Here is a 25,074-nt window from a genome sequence, read left to right as displayed (position 1 = left end):
TGGCGAATGTATACACACACAAATACACACACACACATACACATGTTGATGCTGCTCTGGGCAAATTGGCATAAACACACACTCTTATAAAGGACAAATCCTGAGAGACAATAGGTCCAATCTCTGTGTGGAAGTGAGAAGAGAGGAGCGTTCAAGAGAGAGCACACACATATTTACATCCTCTCCATCTCTTCTCTCACCCACTCTGATTGTGCCTCTCTCTCTCCCTCCTCCTCTCTCTTTTTCCCTGAGACACACACACACACACACACACGCACATGCACACGCATGCACGGACAGACCCCCCTCTCACACAGGAGTAGATAGAGAGCGGTGAAGAGCAGAAGGAGCTGGGTGGCAGGAGAGAGGCAGGAGGGCTGTTGTTGATTTAACAAAGCCAGGAAAGGAGTGCGCAGTCCTGGGGAGAAGAGCAGCTGTGAAATGCCTGGAAGGGAGCCTGCCAGCTACTCCTGCAGAGACCTGAAGGTAAGCGTTGTGCACTGCTGATGGAGAAAAAAGCAGAGAAAGAGACAGAGAGAGCAAGGCAAAAGAGGAAGAGGGTTTTAAAGCCGCTGATGCATGGTACGACCGAGGCTCCACGTACGAGCTGCCTCCTCTCGATTTGTCTGTGGATGGCATCGCATGCTGTGATTGCATTATGTGTTCCATTGCACAGCCACAAATCCCATCTGGGGTGGCTCGCCAAATAAAAAGTGTGCATTACTTGAGGAAAGATCAAAAACTATAAGAGTCAGATAGCCAGAAACAGGGTCGTGAGGAAGATTGCAAGAGAAGATGTGAGACAATGCAAGCGCAAGAGAACAGCAGAAGGGAAAGTGATGATGGGAAAAGTGGCTGGATTACCCTCCTCCATCAGCTGCAGCCGTTATCATCACATCTTGCCTTCTTCGCCTTCTGTCACCGCAGAGCTACATAGATCATCACCATGCATCTCCTTGCCCTCATGGCGGGGGCAGGGTAATCAAAAAGGCAATGGATTTCTCTGACGCAAGCAGAGAAAAGCCTGTCAACACTCCTGCTGCTTGTACTCATGTGCTGTGCTGTAGTTCTCTTAGTGCAATGCAGGAGTTTTACGAGCGCAGCAGGAGCAACCGTGGCATCAATGTGCATCTATCTGTGTGTTTGTGTCGGTGCGTGTGTGTACAGTATGTGTGTGGAGGAGGGGGATCTTGAACCACTAACACACAGCGCAGCGTGCTTCAGTTCTTTTACGTTTTAATGCGTTCAATAAAGGCAGGAGATAAAGCGGCGGACATAGTGATAGCTGTTTGCAGTCTTTTCATGAATATTGTAGGCTACACCAAAAGCATTGAGAGGAAATCATTCATATTGATTCCCTTGAAACACTCTCTGAGCTGAGGATTAGGACTGCTTGCTGTAATGTGTGATGTACACCACTGTTCTCTCCATTACTGTAGCTCCAGTTCAGTGCACTCTGCTGGACATGCATCTCGAGAGTTGTTGCTGTAAAACTTTGATGACAATGCAGTGGGCTTAGCAGCCACATTAATCGAGCGCAGTTTCCCCAAAGCTCCTGCCCTTCCTGGTTTTGTCTCATCAGGGAATGTCAAGACAGCGTCAAGGCGGCCAGTGGACACAATCATCATTATTTAATATCCGTTCTCTGGCATACTGGAGGAATAATTACTGCAGGCCAACCCTGCTTTTTATAGTAGCCATGTTTTTACATGAGGCACTGTCTTAACACAAACCCAATGGAGTGAAAGAAGAAGAGAAGCCCACTCTGACAGAACGACTGCTAAATACATGCTTTAGAACCAAACCTGCCCATTTGCCACACTTCAGGCTACTTTTATCACTGTAATCTCACGTGACCCTTCTCACAGCTGGTTGAACCCTTATTGGCTATTTGAAGTGTGTTGGGGGGGGCGCGAAATGCTAAGATGTAATGCTTTTTGATGGATGGCCTTTTGACCTTATTATCAGCGCTATCGTTGTAGCTGCAACTCAGCGCTATGTACCTCGCTCCCCTCCTGCTCGGTTATTATCCATGTCCTGATCTCCCTCTCAAGGGGACAAAAGAGGGCAAAGGGCAGATGTAATTCTCAGTAGGATCATAGGAGACTCTCAAAAGGGAAGACACTGTGAATAATTAATTGGATCTGTTTATTTGGTGAAGACTGTGTGTCTCTAGGGGGATGTATGGAAAGCTCTGTTTTTCAAGCAGATCCAAATTCTCTAATACCGCAGAGGCGCATTTGTGTCAAGAGCTTAGCCAGGCGTGAAGATTTTTTCTTGTATTTAGTGCCCTGGAAAATGTGTGAGCATGTCAGAGCACTGCATAAAAATACAGTATTTTTTTCTGGGGCTGTTGATAGCCCCACATGAAGATGCTTTATTTATGCCACACTACTGAATTAATTGTCATGTATATGTTCTTCAGCTCTAGTTTGTTTTCCCTCCTTAAAAAATAACTTTGTGCATAATGGAAAAGGCATAGCCTTGCACTTTGTTTGCTGTATATGTACACAACCCAATCTCTTGGTATTTGCTCTGAACAGATAAGCAGCATACAGTTTCTTACACAATCTCGTCATCCCCCACGGCAAATCACTCTGTTTATGCCCTCATAAATTTGCAACCACTGCAAATTCTAGCCCCTGCATTTACTGTATTTTAAAGCGTCAACAGAGATGTTTATGCACCAGATTTATGGGGCGACCCACTCAGTGATTCAGAGATGACTTCACAATGCATGTATTTCTACAACAGCCCTGTCACACACAACGTTGATACAGTGCATTGAGCTGCTGCTTCAGCCTACATGCAGCACAAACACACCTTCACCCTATGTTTGGCAAAGAGATGACTGTTTCTGAGATCATTTCTTTGTTCTCTTTGTCCCGCACACTTATACTTACATAAGTGGACATGAAAGTGGATATACACATGCTTACATGGATTAAAGAGAAAATACAGTCTGCTCACTCATGCTGCAGCTGTCAGTAAAATGATCAACAAATAAGTAAAAATGGCTGCGTGTTTATAATGCTTACACCTGTCAGGTGGTTTGGAGGGAATATAATTTATGTAGCAAAAGTAACTGGTTTCCAAAAAGAGATTAAATTCTAACATCTGTGAAAATGCATTCCGGCATTCATCCCATGTCCAGGTTAACTGGATCTCAAGAATCTTTATCATGGCTCATGGTCTTATCTGTCAGCAGCAGGTTATGTGGAATGAAACAGAAGATTTTAGAGTGTCTCCTGCTCCTGGCTTAGCCACTGGGGCTAAACCAGTCCTTATCTGGAGTTATTTTAACAAAGGAGGATCTCTCGTACTATTCATGAGGACTCTTTTGTCCAGGCCGTGGCAGAGATGTGTTGATGTCTCGTGTCCAGCTGATAAGCAATCAGGTCAGGCAAGTATAACTCAACACATGAGGGTTTATTTTTACTGTGTGTTATAGGATTCCTGCAGTCATATATTGCATGTACCTCATATATGCAAGCTAATTTAGATATAAATAAATAAGTAAGTAAATAAAAACTACTTTAATTGATAACAACTGCCCATGAAAATGGTGTGCGTACACAATGGCAGCTCAGTGAAATTCACACTGATGGATTTGCTGGAAAGACAGTTTAGACAGTTTCACGTGTAATGCAAAGACATGACATTCTGTGCACATGCTTCAGTTAGAGATGTCTGCAGTATGATTAAGATACAGGCATAATGTTTAGGTCTCCACAACATCTGGAGGGAGTTTTTACATAAGCATCTATAAATCGTGAGCATCCATCACTCAGGAGAAGCGCATCCTTGTGAATTTGCAGCTCATTAACACAAACAGACGTACTGTACAGTTAATAAGGCCTGTAGAGTGACAGCACAGATTTGTCTATGCAACATGCTTCTTCTCTAATATCTTTTTCTGAAGATTAAGTGATTGCTGAACACTTTTACGACACCATCCTGCTGCACATTTGCACAGCTAAGACTCACTCACACAGTGGCATCTGTCCGCAACAGAAGTTTAAGCTCGTCACGAAAGGACACCTTGTCAGGAAATGCACTGAGCAAAGGGGCCATTACTCAGCTGCTTTGCCAAACAAGCTGCTCTGAGGATTTTTTTAATATGCAACTGTAGGGCTGTAATCTCATTTTGTCCTGGTTTGGCATGTGATGACTATAGAAAAGGAGGCTCCTCAAAGGGACAAGCACGGGGACACAGTGAAGCATGTCAGGAATTCCAATCAAGACCATTTGACCTTTGGCTCCTCCAGCATTCGCCATGCGCTGCCTGGCTCCGCAGCCCCGCCCCTCCCATCCTCCCTCGTCCCATCCTCCCCTGCTCTTCTGTCCTCTACAGTGTGAAGCCGGAGATTAATGAACCGCAGGGAGTGTAGTATCATTAAGTTTGATGCAGAGGAATTGTACAGGTGGATCTGATTTACATACTTTGCTCATTGTATTACTATGAAACCATTTAGTGCTGACTATAGATCATTATACTCCACACATACGTCCCTCTCATTCATTCCAATCCAGTCCTTTGCTTAGCAATCCTTTCCTTCTAAGACAGCAGAAAGGAAAAGACAATCTGGGATCTAAACCACAGATCACAGCCTGACAGAAAGGCGTAGTAAGAAAAAAGAAACAGGCTGTTGGGGATCATGATATGCCACCTGACCTCACACATTCTAAATCTCTTCCCTCTTCCTCTTTCTGTCAAGTCCCTCATGCTTCAGGCCAGCATGGTTGAAGAGGCTCCACTCAGCAGCAATGTGAGATTTTTTTTTGTGAGATTAGTATTTTTTTTTTTAGATATGTGTTCATGTTAGTGGAGGAGCAAAGCAGATCTGAAACGTGCAGCAACCATGATACCATAGCTACAATAGCTGTTGGTCCCTTTTTTTCCAAGGGTGTTGTAAAATGTACTGTTAGAGAATGAATGAAGGACAGCAAGAGAGAGGGATGTTTGTGTATATATATATATATATGTGTGTGTATGTGTTTGAGTATGTGGGAAAGACAGGGGGGGTTGGACATATCATTAGGGAAATTGTTTCTCCAGTGTGAGTCCAATGTCTCCGTGCAGCAGTGTCACTCCAGAGAAGGTCATCCATGAGAAGGACACAACTGGATACACTCAGCTCACTATCGGCATAATGGGTAAATGGGAGGGAGAGATGGTATGAAGTTGGTGTGTGTGTGTATCTGTGTGTGTGTTTGCCGGGCCTGGAGCCAAACAAGCCGGGGATGTTTTTAGTCATTTGACCCGCCCGACCTCAAAGTGTCATAAGTGAGCAGAGATAGGGAAGAAGCCATGTTATTTTATGGGCCAATCATAGCCTGAGACATAATCATGACAGGCCCGGTAACTATGACTCTTTGCTTTCACTCAAGGGGAAGAGTGAAGGAGGATAGGGAGTCCGGGAAAAGAGAAAGTTCTAGAGCGTCCACAGCCGAGAAACAGAGACAGCAGATAAGCTGAAACAACTCTACCAGTGTAGATATCTATCTGATGCAGTGATTCGGTAAATGTCGCTGCTGTTTTAATCTCCCAAAGCTCAGCTCGGCTGCAACATTTGTCTTTTTCCTTTTCCCTTCCTCTTTTTCTCTCCCTCTTTTTCTATTTTATTTTTGCCCATTTGTCTCTCTGGTGTCAGCACTGTATTTGATGAACTGACAAAAAACTGCAAGCTATGACCTCAAAATGTATGGATGAGTGCCCACTTATAGTCAAATTTGTATTGTAAACTAAGGAATCCTGCTGAGTTTGCAACATCTTGCTGCCATTTGTAACCCTGTCATGATCAGCAGCATAAGCACTACTCTGGGGTCAGAGCGAGGAAGGGTTAGTGAAATGCATAAATGTTATAAATATATACATATATAAGAAATACTGCTGATTAGTTTTTCTTCCTAAAAAGTTAACAATTTCATGATACCGAGGTTGTACCCAACAGCAGCCAGCAGCATCCTCAGCCTTTGCAAAACTTGCACGTCTGTGCAAATTTCGAGGAAACAGTTTTTCTCCACAGAGTAGAAAAAACAAATTGATTACCTCCCTATAATGGGAAATAAAGGAGTAACTCACAGAATGAAACAGCTTACAATTATGTTGATCAAGTCAGAATTATATTTCATGTTTTGATTCTGTCACATTGGGCTTTCTAAAAGGAGTGATTAGTATTGATAAAACCCCACTCTTGACTAAAGCTGCAAGCCAACTCCTACCTTTCAGTACTGCAAGTACTGAAAGTATAAAGATTTAAATCATGAAGCAAGTGGTATTCAGTGCAGTACAGACCCTGGGGGCGAATTATAGAGCTTGCCACAGGTTAGAAAGGAAAAGGCCACATTTTGCTGTGCTCTGTGCCCATTATTGTTTACAACATGCAGTGTCAGCAAATAAGGAAATATATGTCCTGTAGATATCCCTTAGGAAGCAAGTTCCCTGGTTTACTATTACCCTTTTGCTTTAGGCACAACAGATGAGTGGTCTTGTTATCAGGACACAAACACAATTCAGCCAAAGCATCCTGTCACTCTCCTGGTAACAAGATAAATGCTTGTTACCCTCTTAAAGCGCCAAGATAAAACACCCCCAGCTGGTATCTATGTTCGAACACCTCTCATTTGGGCTTGTTGAGTCTGCCGCTGCGTACAGACAACACAATCACAGCCTGGCTGAAAATACACACAGGTCTGGAGTTCACAAATCTCCAGGGAGCCATGTTTAATTCATGAGTGAACCTAAAATGAGTCAGAAAGCGAGACCTCGCAACCCCTTTAATGTATTCAGCAAGGTTTTTCAGAAGCTTTGTGTGTGTCCCGCGCCTCTGCTGTCCGTCTGTCTGTCTGTCTTTACCCTGCTCAGATGCCTGTCACGTCACTCTGCCCTTTGCTTTGGACCATCAATGTCAACACCACATTCCTGTGTGGATCTGATTTGTGACGTGGTCCCCTCACTTCTCCAAGCTCGCCTTTGCATTCCCTCTCCTCACTTGTTAGCGATCAAATAGAGTAACATCAAGGACAGATGACAAAGAAATGTCATGTAGTCGAGGTCAGGAACAAGCATCAAAAGTCATTTATCTATGTTCTTTTGCTTGGTAGGACACAGGGCCCTGTTTATCCATTGTTCTTTTAGTAAATTAAAAGTAGTTGATTTTCAAACAACACCCAAGGGCTCTATAACTTAATTGCCTCTTGTGGGGCTTCAAAGGTGTTGTAAGATTGCAGCTAAAATTAGGGCCTTATCTGAGGTCCCACCCTCACCCACACACTGACACCCCCCACTCCCTTCCACAACCATTGCGGTGGCTGTTATTATATCCCACATTATTCAGCAGACATTGAAAGTGTTCCTTTTTGCTCCTGTCACTTTGTACCCAAGATAACAGATGTTTAAAAATAACAGTTTGGGCATACAACTCAAGCAGAGAAATACTCTTTAAAAACACATCACACAAAGTGTAGACTGTCAGCACGTCACCTAGTTGCTCCAGTGGAGCTAAAAACAGCCACAAAGATAATAGTTTTATATTAGATTACATTTAAAGTAAAAGAGGCAACTGGATTTCCTGTGACAGCAAGTATTTATTTCTCTGTCTCTCAGCTGATTAAGAAAGCAATCATTGGATCTGATCGGAGAGATGGAGGAGCAGTGTGAGATCAGCGGATCTGTGCTGAGAGAGTTGTGTGTCAGTGTCTGTGTTTTTGCATGTGGGCACACGTAGACGAAGCAACTGGCAAAGCTGGCAATAATGAGCCTGCTCTTTGGGAAAATGACGCTGTGAAAAACATTGCAGCTGAGCCAGTCTCATTGTTCAGGCAAACTGTGGACACTGCGTCATCTCCCATGTGATGTTAGCAAGTAATCCTTGTTAAAGTAAAAATACTGCACCTTTATCATCCTACTTTATTGCATTATTGTAATTTTATATACCTGCACGTTGGGGATACACATACACATTGTTTTGGTTGTTTTTTTCTTGTATCTTAATCTAGTTACTCTGTAACCTTGAGAGAAGGGACAACAGACCCAGCTTTTATCCATATTGTGGTTCACGATGGATATTTGAGTCGCAAATTGTTTAAACCATATGGGGCCATTTAATAGGGCAATTGTTAAATACCTTTACAGGTCATGAATCCATTTTGAGGGCAAAATGATGTGCTAGGTTTTTGTACTACATTGCAAAAAAAAGGGATTCCAGTCAGTTTTGACCAAAAGTGTATCCTAACTTGTACTTTCAGTTTCAAAATGTTACCATAGAAACAGATTACATTCTGTAGTTTCCACTGTTTTGCAAGTGCATTTATTGGAAAAACTAGTTACATTTATTGTCATTAAACAGACATGTTTATTAGTGACATTTTGCAACATGGTAATTATGTTTGTTAATAAGACTAAGAGTCTACATGCCAACAGTTCTGCCAGGCTGTATGTTAGCATAGTGGCACTTACATCTACACTAACATCTGCAGACTAACATGCTCATAATGACTATGCTTAAGTGCTGATGCTCAGAAGGTACAATGTTTGCCATGTTCTTTAATGGCATTTCCTAATTAGCATGACACACAACACACAGCTGAGATAAAGATAGAAATGTTGACATAAAAAAGGCACTTAATGAAAGGGAGGATCAGGGGGTCACAGTTTTTACAGATAATGATGTGAGGACCATGAATGCTTGTGCAAAATTCATGGCAATTTATTTTATACTTGTCAATATATTCTACTCTTGACCAAAGTGGTGGTTCGACCGACCAGCCTAACAATAATGTAATTCCTAGAGCCATTCTGCCAGCATGGCTACAAGGTTGTCTTACAATGTTCATAAATATGTAGTTGTGACAGTCTGATTTATGTGGTACATTCATTAGCGACACAATGATTCCTGTAGAGGGAGGCTGGTAAAAAGGATGAAAGTTGGATTGATGACAGTTGGCAACGGTCCCTTTTGACTGACCTGCACATTATCGATGTGAGAGTGCTGTGCCATAACATCCATTAATCTTCAGGTCGAATTGTCATGCATATGACTATTTATAAGCATGTGATTTTTTTTCATTGTGGGATGTTTATGAAAACCAATGAAAACCAATAAAAATTTGTTTTAAAAGTAGAATTCTGCCAAGCATGATCTCAAACAGTACCATGTTTTAAAGTGAACCAGTCTCTATAGTAGGATAAAATGAGATCGGCACCGATCATCACTGATTCTCTTTAGAGTTTTTCAAAAGCAATTTAACACTGCAATTCTATTCTTTGAAATTACAAGTAAGATGCAGTAACAGCAGCTTTCATCTTTATATAAAGCATCAATCAGATAAATAAATCACAGAGATTAATAGTATTAAAAAATATTACAACTGAAACAAATGCAAACATCTCCTGACCTTTTAAAGCAAACTGCCCTCATGGGTTTCTGTGGGTTCTAATTATACCAACCGGCTAATATTGACATATTGACATATTGACGAATTGGAGTAATTTAAATGACAGGTAGAAAATAATGTGCCTCAAGGGGTTGCACTAAACATCAACACAACATTGTTAGTATAGACATCATGTAAGCACCTCTCAAAGAGCATGTGTAATTTACATGTCTGGGGGTCAAAAGTTTGAAAGGCCTAATGGATAAAGCTTGTATGGCTGCTATGAGAGCGCTGTAGCTTTGACCTTTTTTCTCTGTTGTATTGGTTAAGTTTATGTTGGTGAGCAATTAATTGAGTCTAATTGTGTTACTGCAAATACCAATATTTGAAAAATGTGTATGTTTTAACTCCTGGATTTAACAGACCATTGTATTCTCCTTATATTTCACAGGTGTTGAGCTTCAGCTGAGGATGGCAGGAGACTCTCGAGTCCTCATGGACCACAACATGGAGATAGGAGTCACACCTGCACAGGTAAGCTAACCAAATCCGACCAAACATGGTACTGATCTTTTCACAACTGGAAGAAAGTCGCAGACATGAAAGGGTTAATAAAAGAGACAGGTGGCATGGTGTAGAGGTTGATTGAGACATCAGAGAGGGAGAAAAAGAGCTGAAGGCTTTGAGGGATGAGAATGATCAGAAGGGAGAGAGGAAACCAGACTGATGGCTTTCAAGAGGGCTGGGAATGAAATAATAATATAAGACTACCAGAAATACTTCATATAAGCCGAATACATGCTTTATATAAGCAGTAAAGATTATGGATCAAGCCCCACAACGTATAACCAAATGTGTACCTCTATCTAAGATTAATAGGTAGTTTAGTTTACTTGGCAGGTGAGATAGGGACAAGACTACCCACTCACTCCCTGGATGCTTGGGTTGCCTAGGTTATCTGTCCTGATTCCCCAGCTGATTAGAACTACCCAAGCGTGTCCACAAAAGCTCAATGCGAGAAAACACCCAGCGCTTATACTGCCACGCAGGGAGAACTAATGAATTTGTTTATCGACCATCACCCCCACAGAACGCATTGACCTAAAAGGCCAAAGATTGGGAGGCAGTCCTTTGACAGCTTCATTTATCACTCAATTAGCCCCAGCCAAAAGTGTCCAAATTATGGGACCTATTTTGGCAGTCTTACATTAACAAACTGTATACTGATTAACAGCAATTTAAAAAACTATTGTGTCCAATGATGTCGTCAGAGGGAAATTTTACTTTTAGAAATGCTGGCCTGACTTTGTTCTAAATATATTTTGGTCCAATATCCCTTAGCACAGCTGGTAATAAGGGAGCCCACTGACATTTAGTGAATGCACTGTCATCTAGCCACTAATTGCGATGCCGGTCAATACGCATTGTCTTTCAATTCCTCTTTGTCGAAATGTTCCTTACACAGGGATCACTCAAATCAATATCTGAAAACTCAATACTGCACATGCAGGCCTGACCGAATATGCATGTACACAGGACAGCAGTGATGCAGCACCTGACATCTCAAGGAAACCGAACAGAGCTGTTTGACAGATTTTATTATCCAGGCTCTACAATTGAAGGCACTGCAAGGATATCGTATTGCCTTAGATTATGTCTTTTCCCGGCTGAACTGTGAGAGTGATCGTTTTTGTGATAGAGCACAGGAGTCAGTGTAGCTACAATGGGACGTAGATTTCCTGGTGATGTGCACACGACTCTAGAGAGAGATGGATCACAGGTGTCCGATTAGCAGAGAGAGATTCATAGGACACAAGAGGTGTTTTCTTGCCTCCACACAATGCATTTCGATTATCAGCTCAGATTGGAAGGTGTCAGTGTGCTGCCAATGTGTCCTTTGTCTATCTGAAAGGTGCCTGACAACTCTGTCCTCCTATGTTTGTCCCTTTTTGTCTATAGCTGAGCATGTGTCTGTTGAAAAGAGGGCCAAGAAACTGAACAAATTCTATGCGGCCCCTGCAGGAATACATTGCTGGGCTTTGTGATATTCCTTGTTTTTCATAAACCTAAATGTTTAAAACATACAATATTAAAACCCTGCTTGTATGTGCATGAAAGCAGTTTTTATATAATACAATGTGTGTGCCCAGGCATATGCCGCTCTTTTTAAGGATGCCATAAGGGTCCATTGGGAAAAGATGGAGATCTGTTCCTATCCAGGCCTGCCAAAGTCCCAGAGGGTGCGAGGGGAGGGAACACAGGGGACAGGGAGGGAGGCAGGGCACAGCTGTGGGGACAGATCGCCTCGCTGGAGCTGGGCCAACATAGACAAAGACCTGGGCGTCCTTGTGCTCTTGCTTTGTCCTTACTCTGCCTTTCCCCCTGTATATAAACGTGCATTCACTGACACCCACAATGTCACAGTGGAGAAGCACAGAGCAGTGACTTTATAACGGCTCTTAATTTTATTTGCCTCCCCGCCAGCAGCACAGAGCAGTGTGGTTTTCAAAAGGCTGAGAGAAAATCTCATTAAAAAGGTTAACACCTACATCCTCCAGCACAAACTCGATATAGCTTTCGAGAAAATATTAATGAAAAGAAATCAGTGTGGCTACTGTAAAATACACCCATGTGGAGAAACATTTAAATTGATGCTGATCTCTCTCCTGCATGCCTTGACTATGCTTCTCTCTCTCTCTTTATCTTCCTCTTCCACATAGGTTAAGAAGCTTCCTAAACACTTGCGGGAGGCTCAGATCTCAACAGAGCGAACCCACTTGATTTCCGACCCGGCGAAGAAGCCACGCCAGCGATACGTGCAGAAGGACGGCAAGTGCAACGTACATCATGGAAATGTGCAAGAGACCTACCGTTACCTCAGTGACTTGTTCACTACGTTGGTGGACCTACGATGGCGTCTTAGTCTCTTTATATTCACTTTGGTCTATGTAGTCAACTGGCTTTTCTTTGGCTTTCTGTGGTGGCTGATAGCCCTCATCCGTGGGGATCTTCTGCATGCCGATGAGGAGGGCTGGACCCCCTGCGTGGAGAACCTCAACAGTTTTGTCTCAGCCTTCCTCTTCTCCATTGAAACAGAGACCACCATTGGGTATGGTTATCGTGTAATCACTGAAAAATGCCCTGAAGGTATCATACTGCTTTTGGTGCAGGCCATCTTGGGTTCCATTGTGAATGCCATGATGGTGGGCTGCATGTTTGTCAAGATCTCACAGCCAAAGAACCGCGCCGAGACCCTGATGTTCTCGCACAAAGCTGTCATATCAGTGCGAGACAACAAGATGTGCCTGATGTTTCGGGTGGGAGACCTGAGGAACTCTCACATCGTGGAGGCATCGATCAGAGCTAAGCTGATCCGCTCGCAGCAAACCAAGGAGGGGGAGTTCATTCCACTCAACCAGACTGACATAAACATCGGCTTTGACACGGGAGATGACCGGCTGTTCCTGGTGTCACCGCTTATCATCTCTCACGAGATCAATGAGAAGAGCCCCTTCTGGGAGATGACATTGGCGCAAATGGAGAAGGAGGAGTTCGAGATTGTGGTGATCCTCGAAGGCATGGTGGAGGCCACAGGTATGAACTGGGGGAGATCAAGGGAAAGAGTAGTGAGAGGGAGAAAGGTGGAATGGCAGGTCAGATGGATGATCGGTAGACAGATGAAGACAGACAGGCATTGATGAAATGTTTGATGCAGGAAGTGAGCTGAGTGGGAGGGATGGGAAGATGTATAAATGGATGGAAAGGGAGAGGAGGCTGACATGGAGAGATATATTGCTTAAAGAGGAGAGGCAGGAATGAGTACCTGTAAGTGCTGCAGATTGCAAAAGATGATATTGTAATGGATGGAAAGAAAGAGACTTACATTAACAGACAATCAACTCCCTAAGTGAGACATACATATTATTAATGCATTTCAGTTCCAAGGTAGTACAGGTTTTAATGAGGATTTTATTGTTTCATGGAAGCTGACAAATGTTTGGAGGAAGGTAGAAGCTGTTTCTTTCATTCGTCCTACAACTGTCATTCTGTCTTCATCATTTCTGCATATTTCAAATAAGTATTTTTTCTTTAACTGAGGCAGACAATTTAAAGTGGATGATGCCACCACAGTCAAGCAAATAGCCCACATCTCCACGGTTGCTACTTCAAGGTTATGTCTTTGATATTGTTTATTTCAAAATGAACGAAGTGTAGCTACCCTCACTGCTGGTCTGTGTTTTGGGTAAAGGCCAAGCGGCCCTGAAAAGTGCTCCAGGCTGGTTACATTTATGGGGCAGACGTGATCAGGTGTTTCTGTAAAGTTCCACGAAGCGTCTGTTTTGTAGCAGGAGACTGTCAAGGCTGCAAGAGGACAATGAAGCTTCAGCAACAAAACAAAAGGGTTAGATTATGATGTCCATGTGATATTCAAGGTGATGTCCCAGCATGTTTTGTCAGAGGTATTGGCTAAATCAGGTTTAGATTGTATGCCTAAGCAGCATTGTTTATTGGCCTTTGTTTTAACACTTATTATAATCCACTCATTTAAAATACAATGCATAATACATGTCGCTAATTATTTTATTTGCATTGGTAAATGACACACTGATTGAGCGTTGAATCTTGTGCACACAATTCTCTTTTTAACTGGAGCTCCCTAATGCGATCAGGCAAAGCTTTTCATGCATCTGAAAATTTCTGCTCTATTTCATTGTAGTTTTTTTTTTTTTCCCTCCAAAGCACCAGTAGTCATCATGCTTCCTGCTCGCGCTGCTGGATACTTGACTCAGGCATTAAATCACCTTTCGGTTCAACAGCAAAGACCCCGGCATCATACAGGGGTTATGTCGTCACTGTCCTTGACCGCTAGGCAACAGACCAATCTGACCGTCCAGTAGCCCTCCCCTCTATTCCTGTCCCCGTTGACCTTAAAGAGACTTTTGAAGCAGGCGCATTGTTAAGTGTTCAGCTTTTTTAAATAGTTTTTGTGTAACACATTTGACTTCAAATAGAAATTTTTGATGGATAAAAACTGTTTCTTGTTTTAAATGTTTTTTAGCCGACCAGCATTCAAAGTAAGAGCTGAATTAGCACCCTCACTTAAAATTTCATGATCAAATTTTCCGCAACATAGTATGTAATACCCCTTTCCCACCAAAATAGCGCGTTAACACAGGTCAGACCCGAGAAGACCCGCTAATAAATGTCTCTTTTCCCATCACCAGTGGAGTATTCTCCTGTCTCTTTCCTGCTGTGTCATCGTCTGATGTCACAAACGCGCCAGAAACAGGGTTATTAAACAATAGTACGCACAAAGAACTTACATTATTCTCTTTGGTAAGCAGCATGGAGGCCAGTGAAGATGTTACAGTGGTTAGGTCTTTATTGTATCTGTTACTCATTCAGTCTATTTATCAAACTCAGCGCCGACAAATTTAGGACGATGTTAGAGCGCTGCTTGGACGGAGACGGGCAGCAGCATCACGTAGATTAGCGTGTCGACCCAGGTTTTGTGTTCCCATCATTGCCGATCAGAGCCAGGGCGATAATTCCCTGGATCTACTGCAGAGTCATTTGACCCAGGTCTGAATGCCGATTGCAACCTTTACCATTAAGCAAATAAGCCGGGTGTTAGCAGGTTTTTTGACCAGTGGGAAAGGGCCTTAAGTGTCAACTTTTCTCCGCTGACTTGTAGATTGTGCCTTGAAACATAATTGTGAGTTGTCAGGCTCTTGAAATCAACATCGTTTTTCACACACATAATTTGGGATAAAAGCAAAAAAGTAGACATGATCTACGCAACACAGAGTTAATATACGTCTGAATGTATAATCTTTGAACTTACTGCCTCAAATCTGACGATCCTCACTTCTACGTACTTTTATATGAAGCCTGTATTAAAATTTCACAGTAGAAATAAAGTAAAATATAAGAATTGCAAATCATGGAACACCACAATTTATCTATACATACAAAATCATTTGTGGTCGGCTAAACAGCTACTGTTATCATAGTTGAGTTCTTGAGCTGTCTATAAATGAGGGATCATAAGACTCAGGATGTTACTGGACCCTGACTGTACTTTTTTTCTATTACTTACGTACGTACTTTCTATTTTTCTTAGCTTATCTTACTTTCAAATAAAAAGCCACCAAAATTAAATTATTGTTTTATTTAGCTCTTAGCTTCCGAATAGCTATCTGGCTTTTACAAAGCTTTTGATTATGGTGCCGTTATTTTGTATCGTTTGTGGTTTCTGTGTGACAAAGGCTCAGTCACGTTCGTCAGTGTTGCCAACACATACATTGTTTTCATTATTGAAGTGTCTCTGAGGACAGCAGGTTTAAGGTCGTTTGTTTCCTTTAAAATAATTTATAACGAGAATAAGTTCTGCTTCATGCTGTTTCTCATAAAGAAAGATCTTGCAGCAATATTGTTGCTGTGTAAACCAGACTCTCTGCAGATTTGTTTTGTTTAAGACTTTATATGAAAATCCAAGAACAGTGGCAGTGGTTTGTCGGAAGAAAGAAGTGGCACAGCTTTACTATATATAAGTGAGAGATAAGATTGATATCAAATATTAAGGATCAATTAAGTTTCAGACATCTGACACACATGAAATATAACAATGGAAAATGAGTCCTGGCCAATACAGATATAGCACTACGATTCCAAGGTACGATCCTTGACCTATTAGCAAAGAAAGAAGCAGCAGTGCTCTGGAACTGGAAACGTAGATATTTTCATGTGGGCCATCTAGAGGCAATAATAGCCTCTGAAATGTTAACACCTCCAGGAAATGAGTGTTTATTATGTCTGAATAGTGTTTCGACATTTAAGCCAGCAAAATAGTCATTCACAAAAAAATAAACAGAATAAAAATCATAAACCATCAACATTTTGGATTCAGTTACATAAATGAGTCAAGTTTGAGTTGCTGCTGTGCGGCCTACGTGCCAATACTTAGCTGAGTCAGTACAACACATCAGAGCATGTAAAGAAAGACTTGAGGGGGAAACAAAAAGTCACCACATAAAACAAGAGTAAACTATGACTAATAAGAAGGAAACACATGGACATGACCTTGTCAAACTACAAAACACATTTGTTCTTTTCTTTTCAATTAAGGTCGTGTTATATTCTCTAAAAGTACTGCCTTTTTTTTTTTAGTCTTTAATTTTTAGTTATTGGTTTTTTTGTGTTCTAATGCAAAACGGTACATGACGTCATGATAGTAGCAACACAGTGTCCTGGTCGACTAACCTGGCAGATCAGTCATCAACTCAGCCGGCTAACCTGGTTTGAACGTTATATTTCATGAATGAAAAATAAAACAGAGATGATATATGATTTGACGTATAGGCTCTGACACAGAAACTGCCTGTAAGGATATATCGAGTTTGCACATCAGAGACTTGGGAGTAACAACCAAAACTGTCCTGAGAAGTGGCAATGACAGCAGCAGCATGTGACTGCAGCAGTTAAACCTGCTATGACATTCAGATGTATCAACAGTTGTAAAGTAAAGATGTTACTAATAATTACTAAACTAATAATTTATAGCCCTTCCATTTTGTTTGCCGGTAAGCCAGCATGCACGATGCCATGTCCTTGAAACACACCTTAATGGAAAGCAGCCGTTATTAAAGAAGTCAAGCTGTCAGTAGTGAGAAAGGTCTAGCGGTAAGAGTGGTGACTTCATTGTTTCCCTCACTTCCTTCTTCACTCGTGCATGTTTTATGTTCACAGATTATGTTTTGTAAGCTTTATCCTGTTTATTGCATTTGCATTGAAAAGCATTCATGCTGCTCTACCTTTTAGGTGACGCTAAGCTGTTTGTGCGTTTACATGCAGTCAAAATCCTCAGCTACAGCTTTTGTAATGTAGAAGCTACCAAATTCACATCATCTCTTTCAAGCAGCCTTGTTTCAGCCTCGTTTGTCTTTGTTGCTTTGTTGTTGGTCTGGAAGGGATCCACAGTTGTGAACTTCAATAAAATAGATGTCAGCAATTACAATTAGGGATGCACGATATTATCAGCACGTTATCCGCATCGGCATTTTCGCCGATAAAACAACGCTCTAATTATGCCTAAATGCTCAATGATTCCCTAAAAAGCTTGACGAATATTACAGTATTATTTGAGAAAATGTTACATACAAATAAATATGGAATTTTGTACATAACCTTTTTAGTTTAAGTACTTTTCTTTTCTGCAGAGTGAATATGTACATTTTAAAAAGCACTATATTATGTTATTTCTGCATCTGGGAGTGGGCCACTATAATAAGAGTAGGCATGATATCAATTCCACTAAACATGACACTTGACGTTTTCTGCAGTTAGGTGGAAAAAAAACGTGCCTAATATATCAGTATCGAAATCGGCTATCAGCAAAAAGGGTTGGAAAATATCGGCATATCGGATATCGGTAAAAAATCTAATATTGTGCATCCCTAAATGAAATAACAATCAAATGGAATTATGAGTTGAGTTGTATTTCCAAATTTCAAAAAACGTAAAAATTAAATGAAAAGCAGGAAAAAATGTTCTGTGCATGGCAGGTGCATATTGTGGTGTATTTATGAACTGGTGTTAAGATTTGTAAATACATAACCTGAGTGTCAGCCAACGAAAATCTGTTTGTTTTCAGAAAACTGAACCCAAAATTCCACAAGGCTGAATTTAATATCCTGTATTTTTGCAATGGCTGCTGCCAACTGTCAAGTATGAAGCACGTGACCACATGAGAGCGCAAGCGTCTCCTACGCACACAGCATCCTACTGCAGACTTCTTCCAACCAAATGTGTGAAACGTAAAAAAGATGCAATAGAAAAAGGCTGTTTTGGAGCCAAGCCCTTATCACCACAGGAAAGAGGGACAGATTACCACACAATATTTTCTACCTTTGATGCCAAGAAATGGGGAGTATATCTTCAGCTAGTGTGTAAAATCCCCAAACAAAAGTCTGCAAAAACTGAATGTTTGGCAGATGGGGAGAGGGGGAATAACTGCTATCAAATTGGATCCTCCTAATCAAAAAAATCAAGAATGTACAAATGCATCAGCAAAATAGTGTAACAGTGTCTGTGAAGAATAGTCTCAGTTATCTAGCTCTTACAGCATCGAGAAGTATGAAGTCAATGGCGTGGGTGCAGCATCTATAAAATGCCAATAGAGATTGTCATAACACAAACTGTATTTGTATTTGGACTGCAAAATATTGGCAAAACTGCATCAAACAATATGCCAACATCCTGATAGACACTAAAGAAAATCCTGCTGATGAGGTCTGAAAGACGCTATACTGACTTTGATGATCAAGTCACAAAAATAACAAACATTTCACAAGTTAAATATGGAAACTAGGCCAGTCATATCCAGAGGGAAAGCTGATGAAAAGGTACAAATGCCCCTCCTTTCACCGTGACACCATATCAATTTGGCATCTGCATCTATTTTAAAGCTCCTGCTTGATGTTATTGGTGATATAATGCGTTTAGAAACAGATCATTATGTAAGGACCTCTCTTGAGAAAAGAAGTGTCCTTGGTTAGCTTGTGGCCATTTTAAGTCAAAAGTCTTCTTAGCCAAAAACAATACACCGATGTGACCTGGTGATAGTCCTGAGAAAAGAGAAGGCAGTGAGCAAGAAATGAAAATGTGTTGATTGTGACGGCCTCCACTGATAAAAGCAGTACGCCAGGTATCATCAAGATCTTGATCTGGGTATTAATAGATATGTAGATGCGACTTCTGTTTAGATATATGACGGGAAACCTTTTCCAGTAACATTCATACACTTAGTTTAGTCTACGACGGGTTAGTTTTACCTGCTAATAGTCATTTTGTTGATCACACAGCTAGATACAGCTCGGTAGCAAGGCCAGTGTAAATGGTATGATAAAAGCCATTTGTATTGCAGCATCGTCCACTCTAATCTCCATGGATCATAGATAAAACAGATGTTTTACATACCTGTCCAGGAGGGAAAAGAGCAAATTCAGAATCACTATTTAATCCTTTCAAAATTCTCTCCATCTGTAAAAGACTGATCAAGGCTGACGTGCATTTTTGACGGTGCTCTATCAATATCTTTTTTTGTTATTCACTGCTTGTTAAATCTTGGCTGATCCTACCCTGTGAGTATGTGCTCAGTATTCCCTAAAGTAAAAACTACTCCTGCCTCCTTTTAACCGGCTAACACACTACTCACTGGGAAACTCTGCTCAGGGAAAATGTTAACAAAGGCTCTTACGGTCTACAAATTGCATCGTCAGGATCCAACCTGATGATAGCGTAAAAATCATTAACAATAACTACATAGAAATTATTTTCTGTTATGGTGTGGTTTGCTTTTGTTTGTCATATAAAAGCATCAGTATTACTTTGAGACAGTTTCACCAGTTTAAAACTCCTCATAGTATGTTTAAGAAAGTCTCTATTTCTTCACCACCTTTCTTCTTCTTTTGACAAAATTCACGCAGGCATTTGCCTTAGCATTAAGGGGCATCAAGTTTTTTGAAGTGTATTAAATGTATTATGTTTTATAAGTTACTTCACATGTTATTTATACTACTGTTGAATCCACAAGCGAAAATACAGTGGCTAGCATGCTAACCACTAATGATAGCATCTTGTTACCAAAACATAGATGCAATAATAACCAGGGTTTGGAGGATTACATTTTTAAAGTAACCCTTTACAGTTATCAATATATTAAAGTAACGTGACTGATTACTTTCAGTTACTTTGGATTACTTCAATACTAAATCTGCAAGAGAAAAGACATGTTAATAGTACAGTTATGCACGACTGCCCATTTAAATTAATAGCGGTAATTGTGCACATTTAAATGTACTTTGTTAAGTATGCAATTCACACGCAAACTTCAAGTAAACTGCTATAAACATATTCCAGTCTGCAACCAACACCAGAGACACAAACAATTTTTCAGGAGTAGAAGAAGAAGACGACAGGTTCCGTGCAGCTAAGGCTAGCAGTTGGTCTTACCTTTAAATGTTTCTTTAATGTCAAGTCCTTGGATAATGACAGCATTTCAAAGCCGGGAGGCATAACTGCACTGTCCTGCAATGTTGCTCCAATGACTGTGTTGCTCCTGGCAACTTTAAGGAGCGGTGTTGTTATGTGTCGCGAAGTGTTGTGACATGTGCGCAGGTGCGTGGTATTATCAGAGACGGTCAGACTGGGCATTTAGAAATGAGACGCCAATTGATAGCTTTGGTATCATGTCTTCATTTCAAAATGTATTTTAAAATTGTAATCCTGCCAGTAATCCCCGTTTTTAAAAAATGTAACTGTAATCTAATTACCCCTTTTTTAAATGTAACTGTAAAAGAATACAGTTGCCTTTTTTTTTGTATCCTAATTACGTAATGCCGTTACTTGTATTCCTTTACTCCCCAAACCTGATAATAACAGTATTTTAAACTGTGTTGGCTGCACCAAAAAGAACAACTGTATTAGTCATCTTTGCAACTGCTTAGTAATGGCTGTCACAGCTTTTATCTGAGGACAGACAGAAATCAGTTGAGGTATGAAGAAAGAAAAGAAAGATGAAGTCCATATGAGGAGGGGGGTCGGGGGCAATGGATTGGTCAAGCCTTCTTCTGGAATCATGTCATCCAAACTAGAACAATAATGTAAGCCAAGCCACTATATATTTTTTTATCTTGCCTAAACTTGGTTAGGTACGAATGTGAGGGCGTGTTCCCTGTCATCGCTACAGTTGCTTTACAAATGCTCCTGTGGGTGTAGAGCCTAGGAACGGACAACCTGTGTGGTTGTTTGGGTCGGAAGACATGTTGGGACAAATTCATTTCAGGGCTTTTGTTTTGTGCATGCTGCTTTGCTAAAAATGCTTCCTGTGGCTCTAAAAGGAGCAGAACTGTCATTGATGTTATTAGTTACACCTTGGATATTTCTGCTGTCATTCAGAACATTTCTGAAAATAGACCTGTGCAATGTGTCAGAAAATCATATCTCACACTACCAATGTCAAAGCCTCTCTCTCTCTTTCCATTTCTGAGGCGAGTGTAGTTGTTAGACTGGGATGCCAAATGTGCTTGTTTTCTGACTTGCTTATTGGCAAGAACACACCATAAAAAATAAATATTGACATGTTTTTGACTAATCAGTAGTGTAAAAAAGACAACCTAGTTTAGATCAGTCTTGTTTCTTTCACATACATGGTGTAGCTTTAGAGGAAACACAGTGCTGGTCTTGGCCCTTTCTGTAAGCAGTTCCTGTAGAAGCATGAATAATTGACTAATGCTGTCTTTTTTTCCTTACACCTCTTTTCATCTGTGCATGTTTGTGTGCGTGCGCTACATATTGATGTTTTGCACATGTTTGTGTGTCTGTGTGTGTGTGTGTGTGTGAATGTGGACCTACGCCTATCCATACCTGTGACAGGGATGACGTGTCAGGCTCGGAGTTCCTACCTGGATACAGAGGTGCTTTGGGGTTACCGCTTCACACCGGTTCTCTCCCTGGAGAAAGGCTTCTATGAGGTTGACTACAACAACTTCCACGATATCTACGAGACCAACACCCCTACCTGCAGCGCCAAGGAGCTAGCTGCAAAGCTCCGGGAGGGGCCACTATTGCCTCAGCTTTCGCTCCTCAGCCCTGAGCCCAAATTGCATACTTTTGACCCCCTAGACGGCCTGTCCCAACCGGACCCACTCAGTCCGGATGAGGACAAGGACGAGAGAGATTCAGGGGGTGACAGAGGAGAGACCAATGGTTCAGCTGCTGCTTTGGAGGATCCGCCCCTTGTTGATGGACTGCCTGACTGATGTAACTGACGGCTGCATCAGCTAAAAAAAAACCCAGGAGAGAATTGACAAGAGGACAGGACAATATAATGCTTCATTTAGCCAATGGCCAGCTTGTTCCATTGCAATGCCTGGAGATACAAGACACCCGTCTCCAGCCCCCGACTCATGCAATACTCCTCTACTAGAGTGTCAATCTATAGTATAGATTGGTTTTGTAGACACGTAAGTACACGTATACAAACACACAAGTACAATATCTATATCTACACTTAAAGGTTGGTGGTTCAGATTGTCTTTTTATAATCGCAATGACCACTTACTGCTATAACAGCTCGAGTTGTATAATGTAAATTTGAGTTGAAACTGGTAGCCATGACAGAGTACCATTGGCTTATTATGGATACTCCAATACTCTCATTTTAGATTGTGTTGATTCACCTTCATTTGATTGGTCTCATAACTTAGCTTATGTGTCTGACAGCAGCTTCTGCTAGTAAAGGAACCATGTTTTAATTCTTTTTTAACGTGGGGGGTGGGGGGTTAATTATTTACTTTCTCTGTCAGTGTTATAATTCTGTGTCAGAAACGCAATTAACCTTAATAGATGTAGGAAACTGTTCTGTAAAAGGCTAAATGTACTGACAACCAACTTTGTTTTCTTTGTTCACACCTTCCTTATAATGTTCTCATCGTTTGTGTCTGGTTGTCTCCCCCCAAAATACTCGGAGCCTTGACCCAAAAGAAACCAGTTAGTACCTCATTTTATACTCATTTTCAGGGTTTGAAATTAACGATTAGAACTACTCAAACGTTGTTTGAAGCTGTATATGCTATTTTAAAATCTTTCTCGGTCAGCTAAAGACCGAACCCTTCCATCTGCAGCAACTAAAACATTAATTCCAAGCCCTGTTCTTGGTACGTAAAGCACAATCTCCCAAGAGGTGTCACACACTGACCTAACCACCCACCCCAGCCACCGCTACCGACTGATGCATGTCAGTCCTAGTTAAAAGTGACATTCAAATGTAGATTCAAATATTTATATGAAATATTTATGCTTAACTGCTCTTTGAAATGTCCTTGATTTTTATATACCACGCACATGAATATTTCAGATGCTCCACATGCAAAATGAAATAGATATCCTTTTATGTTTGTTTTCTTATTGTATTAAATATTTTAAAGGCATTCAACCTTGACATTTTTCAGCCACTAAAAGTTGTGTCTACTGATGATAGGAGCAGATTTTCATGTTTTTATTTCATACTTGTCCACTCCATCTACTGCAATGTTTGCCTACTTTGTAATTATTTCCTCTGAGCGTCACCTTATAATTTGAATTGTCCACACTCACTTGGCTCAATATGCACTTTGACCCTGATCCACGAATCGACCCTGTGTCTTTTCCTGAAAAATCGTTTATGGGCCTTGTTCCTTCTCCTCTAGAGGCCGACACTTGTCCCGGGATGGACAAAGCCTACAGTATTTTTACTAATGTTTTCTTTGAAAGGACACATGTCAGAGCTTGTATGCATGAATCCACCCCTATGCGTCTCATTGCTGGGTAGGTTTATTACAGTAAGAAATACAGGGTATTTTCTAGGCATGCAAATTATGAGATTTATACAATATATTATCAGATCATGTATTAATATTCAATTATCTTTTGTTGAAAAAAAATGATACCTGATACTTTAAAATCTCCAACTCCCATATTTCTTTCTTTCTTTCTTCTTGTTTTTTTTTGGGTTTTTTTTTACAGATGCTTGTCTCCAATCAATGTGTTTATTTTCACTGTGACTTTTTAGCATCTTACTATGTATTCCATTTGCTAAACAATATGTTTGTCATTAGAGAGAGATCATCTTTCATTGCAGGAATGTCATCTGTTTTCTGTGTGTTCTCATGGGAATAAACATAATATGGCCGAAAGAACAACACGTTCTTGTTAGACAATGTTGGTGTGAGTGTTTGTGTGTGTATTTTGCACATTATTTAATCAAGAGAAAGTATATCCTTTATGATTTAACATTTGGCTTTCTGTGAAAAAGTTGTAAAAAAGCTATCTGAAAAGAGGATTAGTTGTGTATCGAATCATTAAAAGGAAACTTCAGCAACCGTTAATTATCAGCACACGGCAATCTTGTCTCGCACTGGAGCTGGAGGCAAAAACTGCTTCATGCATGCTGGGGGAACAAACGTTAAAGATAACATCAGGAACTATCCATGTCTAAATAACTGATTAAAACTGTACAGCGGCAAAGTCTGGCTACATCTCTGTAGCCCATACCCTTCCTGAGCTAAACTGTAGTCAAACAGTAGTTGTCCAAACCTATAGAGATCAATAACCAGAGGTTTCTCATGGTTTCACGTGATTGTGGATGCAGGAGTCATCGGGGCTTGAGCAGCATCCCTGAGTCAGCTTTGTGTGTAAGGAAACTGCAATTACACAGACCCCTGCACACACACACACGGGAAGACACAATCACAGAAAACAGCTGGCAGACTGATTAAGGCCCCCACAGCTATTAAGCCACAGAGAAAACACTGCAAAAGTCACAGGGGTAATCACATTTGTCCAGCGTCTACAGAGCACAACCAGTCATAAAATGAAACCTGATGTTACATTTTGTGGCCCGCGTGTCAGAGAATCACTGAATCACAGCAATGTGCTGTCAAGGCTATTCTTGTCCAAGCTATTAAATTTGGAAGCCGGATCGGCAGCAAGCTGACAGTCCCTGATTCAAATCTGAATAATGTACGATGATGAATATAATGCATCTATTGAATGGTGCTTTGAAATAGGTACAAGGCAGGTGCATGTGGGTGAGCATGGGTGTGTGTGGTTGTGTGTGTAAGAGAGAGAGAGAGAGAAGAGACAGTCATCACTACC

The 25,074-nt window shown here is 41.0% G+C and overlaps 1 protein-coding gene across 1 annotated transcript; it reads left to right on the top strand.

Moving 5' to 3' along the window:
- Positions 1-327: 327 nt before the first annotated feature.
- On the top strand, positions 328-24,119 carry kcnj5 (potassium inwardly rectifying channel subfamily J member 5). The gene is made up of 4 exons (XM_069668444.1): positions 328-486; positions 9,830-9,912; positions 12,099-12,972; positions 21,814-24,119. Exons 2-4 carry the CDS (start codon positions 9,850-9,852, stop codon positions 22,197-22,199), a joined length of 1,323 nt encoding a protein of 440 aa, XP_069524545.1. The 5' UTR covers positions 328-486; positions 9,830-9,849; the 3' UTR covers positions 22,200-24,119.
- Positions 24,120-25,074: the final 955 nt, after the last annotated feature.

This window comes from Semicossyphus pulcher, unplaced genomic scaffold (genome assembly GCF_022749685.1).
Source record: "Semicossyphus pulcher isolate SPU_LCO1_2020_fin unplaced genomic scaffold, fSemPul1.0.p SCAF_19, whole genome shotgun sequence".
Taxonomy (NCBI): domain Eukaryota; kingdom Metazoa; phylum Chordata; class Actinopteri; order Labriformes; family Labridae; genus Semicossyphus; species Semicossyphus pulcher.
The sequence above is the reverse complement of the archived record's forward strand: the minus strand, read 5'-3'. Positions and strand labels throughout refer to the sequence as shown.